Here is a 19,433-nt window from a genome sequence, read left to right on the forward strand (position 1 = left end):
GATCCAGACACCATACTTCTATTAATATAGTCGAGACTGGGTTGGCTTTCTGGGCACACACATCAAAGAACTGACTCATACTGAGTTTGCAGTCAACTAGAACCCTAAGTCCACATATGCACTTTAACAAAAAAATCACATGTCCCTCTGCTAAGCCTAGGCTTGTCCTTTTGTACTTGCGTAATTAAAAAAAAAAAAAACCCTAAATTCTGATTTAGAGTATTCATTTCCATTAAATTCCATCTTGGAGTTCCCACTGTGGCTGAGTGGTAGTGAACCCAACTAGTATCCATGAGGACATGGGTTTGATCTCTGGCCCTGCTCAGTGGGTTAAGGATCCGGCGTTGCTGTGGGCTGTGCTGTAGGTTGCAGATGTGGCTTGGATCTGGCGTTGCTGTGGCTGTGGTGTAGGTTGGCAGCTGCAGCTACAATCTGACCCCTAGCCTGGGAACCTCTATATGCTGTGGGTGCAGCCCTAAAAAAAAAAAAAAAAAAACCATCTTGTTTGTTTCAGACTATATTCTAAACCATCCAAATCTTTTTGAATCTTGACTTCCGTCACCTGGAGTATTAACTATATCTCTAAGATTAGAGTTACTTGCAAATTACTGATGAACAGGATTAGTTCAATGCTCTCTTACTAGAAATTGCCCTACAAGCTATCAATTTATTAGATACCTGGGCTAAAGACACTCAAATGACCTTGGATCACATAGAAGTACCACAGTCCAGGCCATATATGTTCATATGGATATTATGAAAACACGGCACGAACCTGTTGAAATTCACAGACAATAAAACAAGCAGTGCCTTCCTTTCATTGACTGGTCTTGAGAATCCTTCTAGGAAAGAAAGAAACCATGTTCCTCAGGCAGAGATCGTTTCCACTGAAGGCACACTGGTTCCCTTCCCGAGTGCTCACCAAGTATCTATTTCATAACCTGCTTCAGAAATGTCCTGAGGTAAATGTCAGCGTCAGGAGCCTGTATCCACTTTCTAAAAGGACAGATATTTGTCCCTCTCCAAGCCAACACATCTCTATATGGACATCTTCTTAGTAATCTTACGTCTTCAATGAGAAATACAAATCCTCCTTTTATGTCCATGGACCATAATTTACTTGGGTCAGGTACAGGAGTTAAAGCAGACTGAATGCTCTCTTATTTTCATTCCTATCTTAGCCTTCAATTCTAGTTTAATCATGTTTGCTCAATTCCTCTTATTAGACCATTTTCCTTGACAGAAAAAACCAAAAATTAAATACCCAAGCACAGAGTAGACCAATTCATTGTTGAATAAATAAATAAATGATTCCTCAGTGTAACCAGTTAATGCTAGAGCAACTATTCCCAACATTTTACCTGTATTTGCTTTGTTCTTCTTGTTTTTAATATTTTTTTAAATAAACAAGCAAGCAAACACTACTCCCCTAATATTCGTCCATGTCAGCTCCTTCTGAGTTCAAGCTTACTGGACACCATGCCTATCAGTTCTAACTTCTGTCGTGTTGCATTACCCAGTAGATGTCCCCTCTACTTTTTATATATGTTCCACTATAATCTGACCCCAGCTAACCCTGGTTTCATTTGATGGTGATTCTTTTCCTTCCTCTCTGGAATCATGCGTTTTATTTGTTCATTCTGTTTACTCAGGACACATTAGTTGAGCTTCTTGTAAGTGCCCAAAGAATACAATTACAAGGTGTTGAGGGCAGAGATCTCAATTCCTTTTGATACCCTCCTCAGCATTTCCTGAGTGCCACTTAGGTAATGAGCCATCAAATAGATACTGAATGAACTAACTTTACTCCCAAACTCTCTGGGATAACTTCCAGTCTTACAGCTTTAAGTTCACCTGTTAAGACAGCACATGGGACAGGATACTCTGCTGTGGTCTGTGAATTCTAGTACCTCTCACCTACCTCGACATTTTCCATTTTACCCAGCTTTAGCTTTATCTCAGTTTTTCTTTCAGCTTCTTCGTCACTGAGCTGATGGCTCTCCTGGCAAATATGTTTTTCCTGCTCTCTCACTACAGTCAGGAGCCCACCACGCAAGCATCATGTGTTGTAAGGATGAACATTTAAAATTTTCCCTCTGCACCAGCTACACAGTTATCTCTTCATTTCACATTTTCTTTTTTCTTCCAAAGACAGAGCTTACAGGTAGAAGAAAAGACGAAAATCTAGGCCCTCAGGTCCTTAAATTTTCTACCGAAAAACCCAAATTATGTAAACAGATATATTATATATACAGATATAGTCCATGCTTTCTCCTGTGTCAGTTATTTTTACATAAAATAGGTAATGATTTATTGATTTAATAAGCAACAAGAAACTTTCCACTTTACAAGTCAGATATGCTGTTTCGACAGATACTATGCTGTTCTGCAAGTTATGCTTCTCAACCCACAAGGCAAAAAATGGAGTCATTTTTTTTTTCTTTCCTCTCTCCCTAATCCACGTGTTCCCTGCAACAGCACAAGATCATTTAAACAATTACTAAGTCTAGGCGATCCTACCTCCTCAGTCCTCAGTGTCTCAGGAATTCATCACCTCTGTACTACCCCTACGGCAATGGTCTCAGGTCACGTCCCCAAGGCCTTTCCCTTCTGTCAGTGAAACTTTTTCCTATTTGGTCTGCCTGGTTCTAACGTTGCCTCCTTCAATTAATCCACAGCATCACTTTAAGTAATTCTTCTAGGTTACAAAGTTGATCATTTAAATTCTGTGAACGGTTTCCCAACAAATGAGGGTCAGAGCCTATATTCTCTCACAGAGCACAGGGCTCTTCAATGTAATCTTTGGCCACTGGCTGTACGTCGCACATTTCCAATCCCACCTGACCTCTTCTCGCACCACAAACACGCCACACTGTTTAACCACTCTTCCTTCCAGGCTCTGCTCTCCAATGTCAGTGCTCAATTTCCCTGCATCCTTTAAATCCTCTATCAGATTTTCTATAAACCTTCTTCTCTATAAACCTTCCCATGGCCCCTGACAACTTACTTTAGTCCCTTCTCTTAATCATGTACAGTTCTTTTTAAGTCCTAACTTTAAACTGTAACTCCCTATTTGTAAGACTGTACCTTCAACTGACTATTAAACTTCTTAGGAATTTGGAATTTGGGGTCTTTTCTGTTCGATCACTTAACAGAGTATCTGTTACACAGTAGGGGTACAGTCAGTATTAGTTACTAAGTGAACTAATGCTGTAAATGGGACAAACACTGGCCATAAAGCATGGCACACAGATCAGACTAAGCTGTGCAGAAGACAAACAACCTAATACTTAAAGCAGCAAAGCAACAGTGAGCTCTTAATTATTTGTGCTTATGGAACAGGACAATAAAAGATTTTTAAAAAGCTGACAAACCTAGAAATCCTCTGTATATGGCATTTTGTGTGTATTTCTAGAAACATCTGGCAGAGTTATTTTCCTAAGAATCTTTTATTTAGGCTAATATTAAAATTAAACTGTGTGCTAATACACCTGCTGTAGGGTGGGTGTCATATAAGACGTGTACTGGGTAATAAGAAGTCAGCTGAGATAGAATTAGAATTATCATGAATAATCCATGCAATTCACACCTGGCCGCGCACTGCCCGGGAAGGAGGAGAGGAGGAAGGCAAGGCGGCGGGTCAGCCATGCCCCGTATCTGGCACACTCCATAAATCCTAGAGAGGAGGGACAGCTGCCAGCAGTCTATGTTTTTGTCAGTTTTCCTGGCAAATAGGCCCAGAGGATGGAAGAGACCGAAAGTCGAACAAAAGCAAAGGGGTTCCGAGGACCGTGAGTCACTGTGGTATTCTGGGAAGTGCCCCTGATAGATGGAGCAGCAGGGCACTGACTCTAACCATTACTTGAAAGTAGTAAGAAGAAAATAAGGGAGCAGAACGCTTGGGTAAAAATGGCCAAAAGCAAAGTCAGGCTCCCTTTCTAACAAACACAGCACGAGAAGGAGCCACTGGGGGCTTCTGTGCCCTGGGATAAATGAGACTGACTGCAAATGGAGATCTTTAGAAATTCGGCCAAGATTTGAGCACTGCGACATTCTTAGGATTCCAATTTTAAAGACTATTACAGAAACCTAGTGGCCTTCTGCAGGCCTTCAGGTTAACTTTTCTCAGCCCCACAGTAAGCTGCTATCAGTGCACCAAAATCCAGCTCTGAAAAATTAGGGCTCTTGGCCTTCTCAACTGGGCAAAAAATCAGTCACATGTTTTGGATGGCTGCCCGTTTTTTGTTTGACCAGTAAAAGCAGCAGCAGGACATCTTTCACAATCAGTAACTCCCTCTGAGCCATCGTGTCTCTACTCCGGTCCAAGTGACTCCTGTCAGGAAGAGGACCTCAGTTTTCACCCCAATACTGCACAGAAAACTGGTCCATACCCTTCTGGGGAAGAGACAGTCAATAGCCAGAAGAGTGACAAAGGCTTCACGTGGTGTGTTGTAACGAGTAAGAATGGCACTGAAATGCCACACAGAGGTCTAAGCCTGGCTTGACCACTCAGAAGTCGAATGAACTTTCTGAGCTCTGGCTCCCTTTTAACAGACTAATTCTTGCCCTTTCTTCTTCCCAATGTTACCGAGATCAACAGCAAAAAAATGAAGGCACTTCTGAAAGTGCCGTGTGTGTGCAGATGTCTCTGAGAAAGACTTCTTTGGATCCTCTTAACACTTCTACTGGGCCCAAGGAGCTGAGCAATGGCAGTATCCCTCGCATGCTGTGTACTTCACGCTGCAGTTTCCCCTTCTGTAAAACTTACCCTCCCCTGGCAGACTCAGAGATATAAATATTAGAAGAGTGAACCATCTTGGTACCCAGTGTTTACAAAGATTGGGGAGGGGCCTGTGGGGTGATGGGTAATTTGAAGACAATATTTCAGAATCCTTCCTAAAACTAGACCTCTCTATACCAAACTACGACGCCATGACTGCAGGAATTGCAGGATCCAAAATGACTCTCTTTCCTTCTTTCCTTGGGCCCGTGTGACCAGCAAGCCTGGCCTGTGCTCAGCCACCAGGTAGTTATTCCGACCCTTTTCCTTCTTAGCACCTAGGGTCAGCGGCTGGGTGAAGGGAAGGGAAGGCTGATCCAAAGGGCCATGCATTCAAAAGCACATTGGGAAGGTAAAGGTCAGGGAGAGGGCGAGAAACACTCAGAGCTGGAGCCCTGGGAAAAAGAGCCAGGCACAAAGGAGGCAGCAGCAGGAACTGAGTGGTGGTCCTGACAACCCAGACCTCCGTCCTTCCCGGTGACTCTACCTCACAGGGAGTGCTCCAGGCGCTGCGAAGGGCAAAGACCATCACCTCAGGAGAGGAGGGAGATGGGGGGCTTCTGGAGCAGGGAGAGGGGATAAGGAAGTAGGTGCTCCACTCGATGGGCCGGCCTCCAACACCTCAAACATTAGAGATCACAGATGTCGAGTATGCTCAGCCGTGATTTGGAAGAGGAAGACTTAGGGATGTATTTCGACAAGCAGACACGGTAGAGTTCCAAATTATGCTGTGAAAATGGCCAGAGTAAGCTGGAAAAGACAAGCCTTGAAGAGGACAAAGGATAAACATGAGAAGCAGATGTCAAGTTCAGAAAGCAGGACAAACACTGGCAGAAGCATGGGGCAGAAGGAACCTGAGTATAATGAACGGAATCATCTCAGGAGGGGGAAAAGCTACCCAAAGGTATCTGTTCAGTTACCTGTCTACAGGAGGCACTTAAAAACCCTTCTAAAAAGAAGGCTATCCATCCTGACACTAAGGATACAGGACAGAGCAGCAACGACTCCAGAATCTCCACATACAGCGATCTGGGGGCCCTACCTGTGGCTGGAAAACAAGAGGGAGAGAGGAGGCAGCAGAGGGAATGTCTTGAAGCCCAGTTTACATAGCAAGCACACTGCGTTTACACAGATTCTATACATGTGGGGGTTAATCCACCCCAAGAAAACCTTTGGTGCCCTAATTCTATCAGTGCTAGATGACAATGTATTTCCCACCATTTCGTCTCTACTCCCTCCCTGCTCTAGGACCAGAAAGGCTGGCTCCTCTGCAGGGCACGTGAGGAAGTCTCTGTCTCAAGACAGAGGGAAAGGTCAAAACTGAGGCACTGACATCTGGTAGTGTCTCTAAACCCAAGTTGACAGGATCTCCATCTGTGGCTGAAAGCAACAGGCCACTAAGATTCCCAGTATCACTGACAGTCTCTGTCTCAGTGAGGTGTACCTCTAGGCTTCCCAAAAAGGCCCCGAGTAAAGGACAACTGGCTTACAGAGAGTACTGACAAAAAGTTCAACTTCAGATATCCATCTGATTTTACCGACTGTAGATTTTGGGTTCCTGAGTCAGAACTGTTCTCTAGCACTGAACCCTCAAGGGGATGCTCTGAGGGGCATCTGGCAGCACATGCTACTCAGAGAAGCAAGGGCATCAGAACGGAAGGGAGAAGGGTAAAGGATGAAAGAAAGTGGGTTGGTTTCAAAGTCAGGAGCATGAAGGAGAGGGCAGATAAATTGCTCTCTGAATCACGGAACAGGGTAGCAAATGGTTTCATTACTATCACCACCAGGGTGAGGACCTGTAACTGCAAAATAAACAGTTCCCGCAAAAGTGAAAGGATACTGTTTAACCTGTAGCGCCACCTGGTGCCCAAAGGGAGAATTCCGGTTCTAACTCCCCCAAGGAGCAGTAGCCTGGTGGGCTTTCCAGAACATATTTAATGTTTGTCTGTCTTCTCTGCATGCACACACACTCAGAAACGTGCTGCCTGAAAAATATTCAGAATATGTCTAAAGGTTACCTTTTATCTTAAAGTAGAAATCATGTCCCTTCCCCTCTTGAAAAATGCTTCAATGCCTAGAACATTCCTTACCCTTAACCAGTCTAAATGAATCCTATCCTGCAAGGTCTAGCTTTAAACACTCTCTAAACCTAATATTTACTATCAAGAATCGTATGAGCTTGTTTTTACTGTTTAGGGTCTAACCTGTGTCATCTGACCTCACACTGTTCAATATTTCTGATTCTTCTGGTTTATCTCTTCTCTTCGGCTGAAAGAACCTTAACAAAATGGTGCCACCCTAGGTCTGAAGAGCTAGCTCCCAACAAATACGTAAGTAAACACAGGCATCAAATCTTATGCAGACTCTTTGAACATGAGTTGTATAGAGGTCCCCATACCAAGAACTTAATAATAAAGTTACTTTCCTAGAAAGTAAGGAGAGTTGGGAGTACCTGAGTTAAGGGCTAGTTCCTTGGTTCTGAGTTTCTGCTCTGGATATGACTTGGGGGGATTTTAAGTATGTGAGGAAGATGGCATGGAGTTCACAGATAGTTAATATGAAGGAAGAGACTCTGGCCTGGAGCATGCAGAAAAGGCCATCTGTCTTACAGGGTGTTCGCTATTAATAGATCCCAAAGCTAGCTCGCTATAAGACTACTCCAAAAAACCACTGAAATGTAAACATATTCTCTGCTCTACATCAGCTATGTCACTGCCCTAGCAATTAAGAGTCTCCCAGGAAGTGGAACGTGGAGCTTGTAACGATGGCGGAGAATCTACATTTACTGAGTGCCCCATGTGGCAGGCATGCATCAAGAGGCTTCGACCATCTCACGAGCTAGGCACTGCTACTCCCACTTGGAGAGGCACTGAGGCAAAGGCAGGTTAAGTGGCTTGTTCTAAGTCACACAGATAGTAAGCCTCAAAACAGGGTTTGAATTCAGATCCGTCTGACTTTATCGCCCATAATCTTACTTCCGCACGTGGAAGGAAAGAGGTTGAGAAGGCAAAACAGCGGGAGATGCTTCCAGAGGGGCAAGCTTAGCAGGGGGCCTCACAGTGGGAGGCCCACGATGGCAGAAGGTACCGTGTTCTTCTGGAAAGGAGAATGCTCCTGGAATGGGAGACGGCCCAAGGCCCGGCCATGGCTCTGGCAATGGCAGCTGTCCAACCAAAGAGCTGTGGGGGTGGCCTGTAAGGGAGATTCCATTACATTTGTGTTTCATGTCCCCAGCAGCACTGAGGGACCCCTGAGATTCTCACAAGTGACGAGGAAAGGGACCGATGCAATTGGAAGGGTGTGTGATCTTCACTCATTTGACAACTACTTACTAAGAGCCTTCCATGTACACGGCTAAGTGTCTACAACAGAAAGGTGAGTAAAATATAGTTCCTGCCCTCACTGTGCTTACTGTCTGAAACCGTCCTCAAAAACTGTCTTAGGGTCCTCTTTGTGTTACAGATAGGCAAGAGATACCAATAATTTGACCTGGAAAAAAGGTTTTAAATGTCATGGTATTCTGTTTTTTTCTTTTGGGCTGCACCTGCAGCATATGGAAGTTCCCAGGTAGGGGTCGAATCAGAGCTACAGCTTCTGGCCTCCTCCACAGCCCCAGCAATGCTGGATCTGAGCCACGTCTGCGACCTACACCACAGCTCAGGGTGACACTGGATCCTTTAACCCACTGAGCAAGGCCAGGGATCAAACCCATTATCTTCATGGATACTAGTCGGGTTCATTAGCACTGAGCCACAACAAGAACTCCTGTTTTTTTTTCTTACCTGCTACCAACTCTGTTACCTTTGTTTGAGTGTATGAGAATGGAAGAGCATGCACCACACTCAGAAGTGCAAAAACATACATGCACAGGCACATAGCCAGGGAGCTACCGCCAACCTGTTACAGCCTCAAAGATGCATTCATGTAGAAGCTGTCCGTACATTACAGGGAAGGCAAGATGTCTTTATCCTAAGGTGGGTGCGGAATAAGAAACACCTAAGAAATAGAACAGCCAGGCCACTCATCTAGCTGGAGACTGTCGGGGCCCATCCTGGCCCAGTCTGTGGAAGTCAAGAGCTTCCTCTTTTCAAGGTCTAGTGGAAGAGTCATGGGACAAGTAGCATTCCTCTTCCTCAAGGAAAAATGATACAACATGAGCAAAGCCACTGCAGCGGAACACAGATTTCACTCCTTCAGATGAGCCTGGGTTGAAAATCAGAGGGGCAGGAGATAATTGGACAGGCAGGTTTGATGACTTAGTTTGAGGTAATTTTGTATCTTGGGCTCTTGCAAAAGTATGCATTGAAAAAGACCAGGTATAAGATAGCATAAGGCACCAGAGCTGAACTGAAAGAAAATTTATGGAGCAAAGGAAAAAAGCCATAATCTGTGCTTCCTGAGAAACTCTGACTCTTAACTTGGATAATCTTTTTCTGATTGGGAATGGGATGTAGAATACGGATACCAAAACAGACTATATAATTTCTAATCCAGGAGTGCCTTAAGAATAAAAAACAAATGGAAATGAATTTAGATGCTATCATCAAATGTGTGTGCCTCTGAGGCCAGCTAGATGAAAAGAGAGATTAGATGGAACTAAGACCCCGGGACTTTCAGGTGAAGCCCATTCTAGTGGCACTGCTTTGCGAGGAAGGCCAGCAGTGGGGAGTCAGGATGGAGGGTAGAAAGGGCGTGGGCTTTGGGGCCAGGATGACGTCGGGGCACTCGTGGGGGTGGCATTCCCTACCTCTATGATTCTGGGAAGGTTATTTAACCTAAATATCACTTTCCTCACTTATAAAAACATATGTCTGTCTCATAGAATTGATCTGCACCTTAATGTATCAAGTATATAGCTGCTTACTTGGTACAGTTAGTAGTTAATAAATGTCAGTTCCCTTTCTGCTCTAATTGCTCATGTGTCTTTTTGGTGGTGGGCCTGGAGCCTCCTGTAAGATACAACCAATGTCAGAGAGACCCTTTTATCTATCTGCTGCTTAGACGTGTCCACCGAGAGAGAGGCCCCTGAACGGATTCCACTCAGAGAACACCCACGATTCCGGAGTGACCTAAGAGAACAGCAGAAGGCAGAAGACCGCCAGCGCGGCACTCCTGAGTGGTCCCGCACTCTGTCCATAAACCTTCTCCTGACCTTTCTGGAGAGATGGTTTGTAGAGACCTCTTTTCTAAGAAAATGATTCCATGGCCTGGCACCAGGTCCAGAGCTGGCTGTTTCATTTCTTCCTGGACCCAGGGCTTGCTCTACAACTTAAGCTCACACATTCTTTTTTCCTTCTCTCTACTACCTGACTTCACGTACTTTTCTACTCTCCTTTGCCCACAGATCACAGAACTTTCTTTTTCCCAACTCTCTTGCCATGCTACTCCATTCCCGTGTGCCCTCCACACACACATACACACACACACACACACACACACACACAAACTCACTCACTCACTTACTCGCACTCACTCTTTGAGAAATCCTGACGCAGATGCCAGGAATGTGTCTGCTGCCCTTTTGACACAGAGTCTGATGCCATCCTCGGGGCCATGGGGAGGGCAGAGCCACGGGACGTGGCATTCGTGTACTCTACCGCTAGCCTGGCTCATATTTTTATCATGGCTTTGCTCTGGGCATCCAGGCAGGGAACCGGGCCAGCTGCCTCTCATTCCTTCACTCTACATCAGGACTCCATAATAGTCTTACCTCTTACCTTGGCTGGATCTTCCTGCCCCAAACCTTCTACCATCAATGGAGCACAGTACATCTATCCCCTTTCCCTTGACCCAGTCAAGGTCTGGGTACGTGTCCAAGTTCCTAAACCTGATTCTGATGCCTGCAGGGGTACTGTCAGTCTCTCCTGTTTTCGGACACGAGCGGTCTCATAAGCTGGACGCACGCCTTGGCTTAGACTGCTCCCCCCACTCCTCTCCCCGCCCTTTGACTCTAAGTCCAAGTAAGGAGTGCTCCTTCTTACATAATTGGATGTTCCCAGCAAAGAAGCTGACACATGAGGTCAGGCGCGCATGCGTGCAAAGCTTCCCTTTGACTTAACAATGCCTTTTTTGGGCATCTAACTTCTCTTCGGGCCCCCTTCCCCCACTCTCCACGCCATCAACAATCAACGCAGATTTATGTAGCCTGGCTCAGATCAGAACTCTTCCAACCTTGGCTTACAAGGAGGGGTCATGAGGTTGAATTTACTCTCGCTCTTTTTTTTCCCTTGCAGGCCAGAGATAGAGAGGGAGGGGGGCCGAGGGGGGAGGGAGAGAGATGGAGCATGTCAAGAGGGAAGAAGTGAGACAGTGCACGCCCCCGTGTGGTCCCTGGCACCCCAGGCAGTTATGTGTATAGGTCATTTAAGGGAGCAAGGAGAACAGACAAAGCTGGAAGCGAGAGGAATTAACTTATCTTCTTGGATGATAATGCTGGAGGATGGAAAATGCTGACATTTTAAAAAGGGGATGCCTCTAAATCTACAGGGCTGGACCATCCCCGATGCCTACTGTAGTGGGTTCAAGACAACCAGAGCAGTGGCAGTGGCTACCTGGGGCATCAGCACCAACTCTCCTTCCCTTTAAAGTGCAGAAGTTAAGGCAAGAGAACCCAGGTGCTCTGCAAAGGGATACAGCTCAGCACCTGTGGTTTCTGAGAGAGAACAAACAGACTGCCTCCCGGGCAGCAGCCATGGGGACAGTCTCAGAAAGGCCAACCCTGACCGGCTGGGTCCAGCCCCACCTCTCTGGGGGTAGCTGACAGGTGGAGGGAGAGGCGCTGCAGCTTTGGGGAGAGATCACATTCCAGCTTCTTTGCTTACTGAAGCAAATAAAGCCAAAGAACGCGGCACTGCATGAACCTCTTTTTAAAAATAAAAAATGCAAGCTGTCCAGGGAGCAAGTAACATGGGCTGACTTCAGGATGCTGCAGGGCACTCTGAGTTTTGCGTGAGTGTGCATATGTGGAAATGCAGTTTTCATTTTACACACTGACTGATAACTTTCCTCTTGGGGAATTTTACCGCTCTGGGTCAAAGATTTGGGGGGGCTGGCTTTCATCCTTTCAAATTGGGGCAAAAGTCTGATCCCAAGAGACCATCTCCACAGCTGAACATCAGATAAACCTGGGTTCGAACTGTGTCCGTGGTACACTTCTTAGCTCTGTGACCCTGACTCAATGACCACAATTCTTGGTGAGTCTTAGTTTCCTCATCTTTGAAGTGGGGATACTAATACCCCTTTCATAGGGCTTTTGAAGGGATTAAATAATAGGCTTGTTGTGTTTAGCACAGGGTCTACACCAAGGAAACTCTCAACAAATACTTGCTGGATGATAAACCCTGAAGAGGATAAGATCATTGATGTCTATACCGTGAACCCTGAACCAAGCCCGATCATTTCGTGGGAACCTCATACAAGGGCACTTGCTGATATGAGAGTGTGGGCCACCACAGATCCTCTCAGCCTCTGGAGGGGCACTGGGACTCCTTCAGATATCCACGACTCCTGGATGCTGTCTTGGGAAGCTTCAAGAACAACGTGAACCCAGCACAAGGTATCTGAGAAGAGGACCAAGTACATGGTTAAAAAGATGGGAAGAACGATTTAGAGAGGAAGATGAAAGGCCTTGCACAGGAAGGGATGAGGCTCCTCATTTCATTCTGGTTTGTAGAGGCTTAGGGCCGGGAGGATGGCAAGAGCTGTGTTCCTACTTCTGTTGCAGCTCATACAAAACAAAATGGACTTAAGGGTAAAGTTTTACTAGATATAAGTACCTTCTGACAGGAAGGGACAGGAGGCAACTCAACGAGTACAAAATATCATCACTGGGAAGGACCTATGATGAACAGGGGTAACGACCACAGGTACAGAGAGTTTTCCAAAAGGAACCAGCTACAACATTCTGTTCTTGCACAATACTCACTTTGGCTTCATTTGCATTCACTAAAGCATTAAGAATTTTCCCCTTTAACAACAACAAAAAAAGATGACACGCAATTCAAAAAAAAAAAAAACATGAAAAGAGAAGAAAGTCAGGGGAAATTCAGCCATGAGCCCTCTCCCTGATTTTGTTTTGGCATGAGCTACATTCACCAGAGAGCTATCCACCAGAGGTGTGGTTCCAGTGCCACCGTCAGGGTTTGGGGACAGAAAGGAGAGGAGCTTAGCCTGCTTCCAAGTTCTCCTCCTGAGGAAAGGCACCACTTGATTCCAGCAGCTCTCTGCACCCATGTAACGAGGAGCAGTAAACCTGGAAAACACTGCTGTCCTCTGTCCGGAACCTGTGCTTGTCTGTGCTACGGGGACCAGGTGCTCCTCTTCCTGCTCTCAGATGCAAAAAGGCTCTGGTTGTCCCTGTGGCCAATGAGTCCACTGGCACAAAGGCACTCTGAAAGGCCTCACAAAGCCGTAGGCGTGGAAGGCCCATTCTGTGCAGCTCAGAGAGGCAGGCTAACAGGAGAGGCGGAAACTGCCAGAGACTCAGCTGTGTGGGGCACCCTGAAGACATGAACTGGGGGGTGACTGAGGCATCACCCCTGAGGAATTTGAAGCGCTTTCTATCCTTCTCTCCTTTTTCTGAAGCACAAATATGAAGACTGACCTGTGCTGGACATGTGCCGCTTATCTACCTACCTAGGGACAGACATCATTATTCCTCCTCTGCAGATGAGGAAACCAAAGCTCAGAGAAATTAAATAGAGAAGAGCAGCAGTGTCTTGCAGTGGATAAGAACTTGGGCTTTGAAGTACCTGGCTTTGACCTCTCGCTCCACCGAGCCCTTACCCTGTGATCGTGGGCAAAGCCCTCAGTTCTCACCACCCCCAAACTGTAATATATGTGAAAGTAGGGACTGTTGTCTGTTTTGTTCACATTGAACAGCCCTTAATATTTTTTCAATGAATAATGGAATAAGACCAAAACAATGCCCCAGTTGGAGAGGAGTATCTTAAGGTAAAGCAGAATGAATGACACAGTACAGCCGCACGGATGTCTACCAGGCAGGCAAGGAAACAGCTCACGCTAAAGAGCATGATCTGTTTACTTCTTCACAGCCCATCCCCTCCTCTCTACAATCTCCTCCCTATCATGAGAGAATTTATAATTATCGCCCGCTGAGGTAATGAAACCTGGCTTGAGATTCTTGTAAGCCTGCAACTCCCTTGGATTTAATTTTCCTGTTTTAAAGCCCCAAGAACCCTAGCTATGTAAAACACTTTTTCAGTGATCTTCCTCTAATTCCCCAAATACACTTCTCTCTCCTTTCTGGCCCAAGCTCTTTAATATTCTGAGTTACTCGAACTTCAGGTAACCTTCCCACCTTTGTTACATACATGACTCTCAATCCTTTCTGAATTTCTCCAGACTCATCTGTACTTTTCGGTTACTATGGAATAACTTCTTGTTTCTGAAACCAATATATCACGTAAATGATTTCAGAGGGGTAACCAACTATGATACACTAGCTCGTTTAGGATCACACCCCCCCAAACCCTTTTCTGCTTTTTATGGCCATGCTCGCTGCATTTGGAAGCTCCCAGGCTAGGCGTCGAATCAGAACTACAGCTGCCAGCCTACACTACAGCCACAGCAATGCTGGATCCTTAACCCACTGAGGGAGGTCTGGGATCAAACCCATGTCCTCATGGATCCTAGTTGGGTTCACTAACCACTGGGCCATGAAGGGAACTCCCAGGATCTTCCCACTTTTTGAAAGCACTTGCAAGATTGGCAAAGAGAAGCCTAATGGTGGAGAGAAATGAAAACTCAACAGGATCGTTTGCAAGTGACTGAAAAAAACATACGAAGACTCTATTTTTTCTAGTTTTGAGTATAAAGGTATCGAAAAGGGAAATGTTTATTCTTTCATCCAATATTTAATAAGCATCTTCTATGTCCCAGGCCCCGTGTAAGCTCCTGGGGACATAAGCCAGTTCTGGCCCTTAAATAACTGCAAGTCCAGGGTGAGGTTTCTGGACTTCCGCGCTGATGCTCAGGGTAGGGTAATTCAGTGTCCTTCGGGGTGGGAAGGATGCTGTCCTGTCACTCAGGATGTTCAGCAGCATCCCTGGCCTCCAGCCAGGGTGAAATAGCTTCTTGCCTCCCTTCTCAGTTATGACACCAAAAATCTCTCCAGGTATCACCCAATACCTTGGGGAAAACTGCTCTCCAGGTTGAGAACCACTAGTCTGGGGGAAAGCAGACCATTTCTCATACACTGTGATACGTATTATTATCAAAACTTTGAGAGTAGAGAAGAAGCCTCTTACTTCTGGACGAAAATGGGAGACGATGCCACAGAATATACGACACTGAATGTTCATTTTTGAAAAATATTCAGCAGTGGGCCAAGCAGACAAGAGGAGGGAAAGTCTGGGTCACAGAGAGGGAGTAGAGGAGGAATGGGTTGAGAAGACACTGTGGCAGAGACAAGAGGATGAACAAAGGCCTGAAGGAAGAGAGAGCACAGTGCTCAGGCCATGGGGCCTGAGGGGGCAGAGAACTGCCAATAAAGCTGGGACCAGATCATGCCACATGAGAAAGGAGATGGAATTTTAATCTAATAAGTGAGTACATATTTTAAATACAGTGGAGCCCTTTTTCAAACAAAACCCTATCTAGATCCCTGATCTACTAACCTGATCGAAAGGGAATCGCTTTACTGCATTCAAGGTCTACTCCGTTTTCCCCTGGCTTCTAAGGTGGCTTCTGAAGCACCTCTGTGGACCCCTACAACTCTGGGAAACATATCGCATAAATCCCTGCTATAGGCAAGAGGGCTCCCCTGAAGGGTATTAAATGCAGGATCTATGTTCATGTGCTTCTCATAAAAAGTAGTTTTGAAGCAGAGCTGAGCATGGAGGAGGGAGACTAGAGGCACAGGGAAGAGTCAGCATTGTTCTACATGGGCTTCACTTGGAGACCAGGCTTCAGGCTCCAATGTGGGAAAAAGCACACTGGCTTTGGAGTTGTGCCCATCCAGCTTCAAATTCCACACAAGTCACTGACTGTGACCTTGGGTAGGTGAGCTGACCTTGCCAAGCTCTACTTTCTTATTCTGTGCAATGGGGCTACCTAACTCATTTGGTTGCTCTAAGGAAAGGCATGTGAACAGAGTCAGGTGCTGGCATGTGATAAGCATTCAGCAACTATAAATGTGCAATCTCTTCTTTCCCTTAGTTTCTTAATGAAAGCACATTAAGCCTTCCTGGTGCTGTGTAACTTTACGTGTGGGAGGGGAGACTTAACTGCTTGTCATTACTGGATCTCCTTCTTGTTGCAAAATAGATACATCATTCTTTTTTTTAAGATAAGTTTTTATTTTTGGAGTGACCTATCAGCACAGGCCACCTGTTGACAGAAGAGTTCAGGATTTGGCTGCTTCTTACTTTGGGATCTGCCAGGATGTCTCATACGAGAGGTCAAAGCAAGAGCGGCCAAAGCTCAAGCACTACGTGTGTCTGTCTGGTTCAGAGACAGTGAATCTGGCTTCTTCAGACTAGCAGAGCTTGCATCAGGTTCACGGTTAGGAAGTCAGCAGCTAAACACTCCATCTAGGTAAAAAAATCTTTCGGCAGATTCAAATGGCGCTGGGATCGCTAAGCCTGAATTATAAAATCCGAGATTCAAATCTAAGTATCCCTCTGTTCCTTACCATCCTGTGTCAGTAAGTCCTTCTTCAGTGGTGAATACACACATCCCGCTGGAGAAAACACCCTTTATCTTGAGAGCACTGGTCTGTTTTTCTCCTTGGCTTTCTCATTGTTTATCATCACAGTGACTACATACTGTTGGCTAAGAGACACATGGGGTTAATACTGGGTGGAGAGTTGGTCCTGGAGTAGGAAGAGTTGGGCTGAGGTGTTCTGAGATCACAGGCAGCGCCTGAACTCAGTGGAAGATGCCAGAAGTCTTGCGGACCATTCAAACCTCAGACAACAAGTGATTAACAGGGGCTCTCCGCCAGCCCCAGGCACGCTTCATCCCTGTACTCCTGTAACAGAGGTTCCAGCTTCTATTACAGCCACATGTGTCCTGGACTCTACCCTTTTCCCTTCTAGCGGAGAATGAGGCATCACATCCAACCCCAGGCCAACCTGAGGCTCTAAGGTGAAGGTGAACGCAGCAGACGTACCTCTGAATTAGGGTCCCGAAGATAAGATGAAGAACTTTTTGCACGTTTTCTGTACACAGCCATCTCCACTGTTCCATCAGCAGCAAGAGAAGCAGGTCCAGGGCTGTGTTAGCCAACGCTGTCTCTGCTCCTGGGGAATGAAAAGACATCACGATAACTCAGAAGAGACCCACACTTGAGAAACACATTTCAATGCACTGGGTTTTCTCCATCTGTATATCAATCATCGTATATTTTTGTAATACTTTGTATTCAAGTCAGGAGACATTTTACTTCCTTTCTACCAAGTTCAGGGATAGGCTCTGAGTTTCATTACAAGTCTTTCGTTCGTGTTACTTAGTCACTTAGTAAATATTTCTTTATCCTTAGGTAGATTCTGCATATAATTATTTTGCCTACCTAGCTTCTGTTTCTTTTGTATTTCCCCCAGGAAGCTGAATACATTTTGTTCCATGTAAGTGCTCACAACTGGTGACTAACTGGAACTGGCAAGGCCCAGGCTCTTCCATCCTTATATTCCACTCGCCTCCACAAAGCCATCAAGGAAATGTTGTGGCAGCAGATTTGGGACTCATTCTCCTGTAAAAAAGTTGCTTCGAAAGCATCTCCATTACACAGAGCTGATGGGTTAGGATCCAGGAGACTTCAGTTTGATTATAACATGTGGTTCTAGGAAGAACACTACACCTTTGGTAAAAAGCCATGCCAATTACTCACTTCTTTCCTCTTGCAAAGACTGGAAGGGCCGCAAATAAGCTCATACTCACACGAAGCTGAGCTCTCTTACACAGATGTACTTTATGGATGGAAGCATCTGTTCTCTAGCCCTGTTCGTGGGGTCTCATGTCGCCTGTGATTTGCTCCCCAAGAGAATGCTCAGAGAAACATCATGTTCCTGAATAAATCTCAGCTTTCTGGTGCTACAGCTGTGATTACTATTATAATTAATCATCAACAATACTTTTATTAGTCTAGGAGCGATGGGTATTCTCCGGGCTAGCGATTTCAAATTTGGATAAAACTGATAGAACTAAATCCTACTTTCTTCTTAGTCCTATCCAAGATATATTTTCTTTTTTCTGCACTGTATTTCTAGAGGGCTTGGGAGCTGATGTGTCTGCTTTCTAGTCATTTGCTCAAAAGGGGATATTCAGTTCCTTGGGAAATAGCACCATCCTGAGTCTTAGTCACTCTCCTCAGGTAGAGCATTTACCTAGAGCTGCCATCATGTGGTGACAATTGGTCATAGCAGTAAGAAAAAAGTAAAAACAAACAAGGCACCAAGTCCTCTTGAGGACCCTGGTAAATTAGTTATCATATGAGTATTTTGAGTCTCTCAGGGCTAGAAGAAGGGCTCGTGCATAAATACTTCTTTAGGGAAGTTCCCACTGCGGCTCAGCAGTAACAAGCCAATGAGGATGTAGGTTTGATCCCTGGTTTCATCAGTAGGTTACAGATTCAGTGTTGCTGTGAGCTATGGTGTAAGGTCACAGACGGGGCACGGATTCCGAGTTGCTGTGGCTGTGGTGTAGGCTGGCAGCCGTAGCTCCAATGTGACCCCTAGCCTGGCAACTTCCATAATCTGCAGGTGCAGCCCTAAAAAGGGGGAAAAAAATCCCTTAGAGACGGAACATTCAGAATTTAGAGTTGATTTTGGCTAGAATTATTTTAGCCATGCCATCTTATTTATACCTATAGTTCTCGGAGACTTTTGCTGTTATATCACTTCATTTACTTAACCAGTGAAATCCGTGTGAAGAGTTGGGGTTGTAAACTCCGTTTTTCACATAATTAAGCCGGATCCACAAAGCAGAAGTCAGGTGACTGTGGGCACTTGAGAAACAATGGTGAAATCAGTCTCTTTTTCCCCCTTCTGAACCTACGCTCTTGGGATCTTTTGTTTTCAGTGGGCGCCTTTGTCTTGGGAGACTTGAAAACCCCTCTTCTTTTAAGCTCTAGCACAGCAAGCATACCAGCAGCCAGGGCTCCCAGTGTCTCCCTGCACTCCTGGGAAGTAAACCACCCTGCCTCTAATGCTTATGAGAGAGGGGCGCTCACCTCTTCTCCCTCTCGGCCCTATGTGGGGTAACCATGTGGTGTCATTTGCTGTGGCAGGAGGAACAGATCCAGGGCAAAGATAAACTCCATTCTGTACATGCTGTGTTTCAGCTGGCCTACAGTATATCTAAGTGGAGGTTTCCAGGAGGCAACTGGAAATACACATTCAATGTTTAGGCATCACTAGCACATGTGTGAGGGTTGAAGCCAACAGTACAGATGAGATCACCCAGGAGCAGAGCGCAGAGTAAGAACCGAGAGCCAAAAGCAAAGCTCTGGAAGGCTGAGGAGCCAGAAAAAGGGGATTGAGGAGGGACCTCAGAGAGGCAGAAAGAAAACAGGAAATTGGTACCATAGACACCCAGGGAAGAAAGTTTCTAAGTAAAGGGAACAGTCCACAGGTATGCCAAAACTAATGTAACGATGACACTGTGTGGATGTTATCTCGCTGGACTGGCACTC

General features: G+C 45.6%; 1 protein-coding gene across 10 annotated transcripts in view; it reads right to left on the reverse strand.

Moving 5' to 3' along the window:
• SNX19 (sorting nexin 19) overlaps window positions 1-19,433 on the reverse strand; it is a 43,062-nt gene that overhangs the window by 13,033 nt on the left and 10,596 nt on the right. For 5 of the 10 annotated variants that reach the window (XM_047754296.1, XM_047754292.1, XM_047754295.1 and 2 more), the window contains one exon: window positions 16,914-17,043. In XM_047754296.1, coding sequence (XP_047610252.1) covers window positions 16,914-17,043 — 130 coding nt within the window. Of the gene's footprint in view, window positions 1-15,431; window positions 15,517-16,074; window positions 17,044-19,433 lie in introns of those variants that run through there. The other 5 variants (XR_007131024.1, XR_007131025.1, XM_047754298.1 and 2 more) reach the window with 5 other exon arrangements.

The sequence above is a fragment of the Phacochoerus africanus genome, chromosome 11 (genome assembly GCF_016906955.1).
Source record: "Phacochoerus africanus isolate WHEZ1 chromosome 11, ROS_Pafr_v1, whole genome shotgun sequence".
Taxonomy (NCBI): Eukaryota; Metazoa; Chordata; class Mammalia; order Artiodactyla; family Suidae; genus Phacochoerus; species Phacochoerus africanus.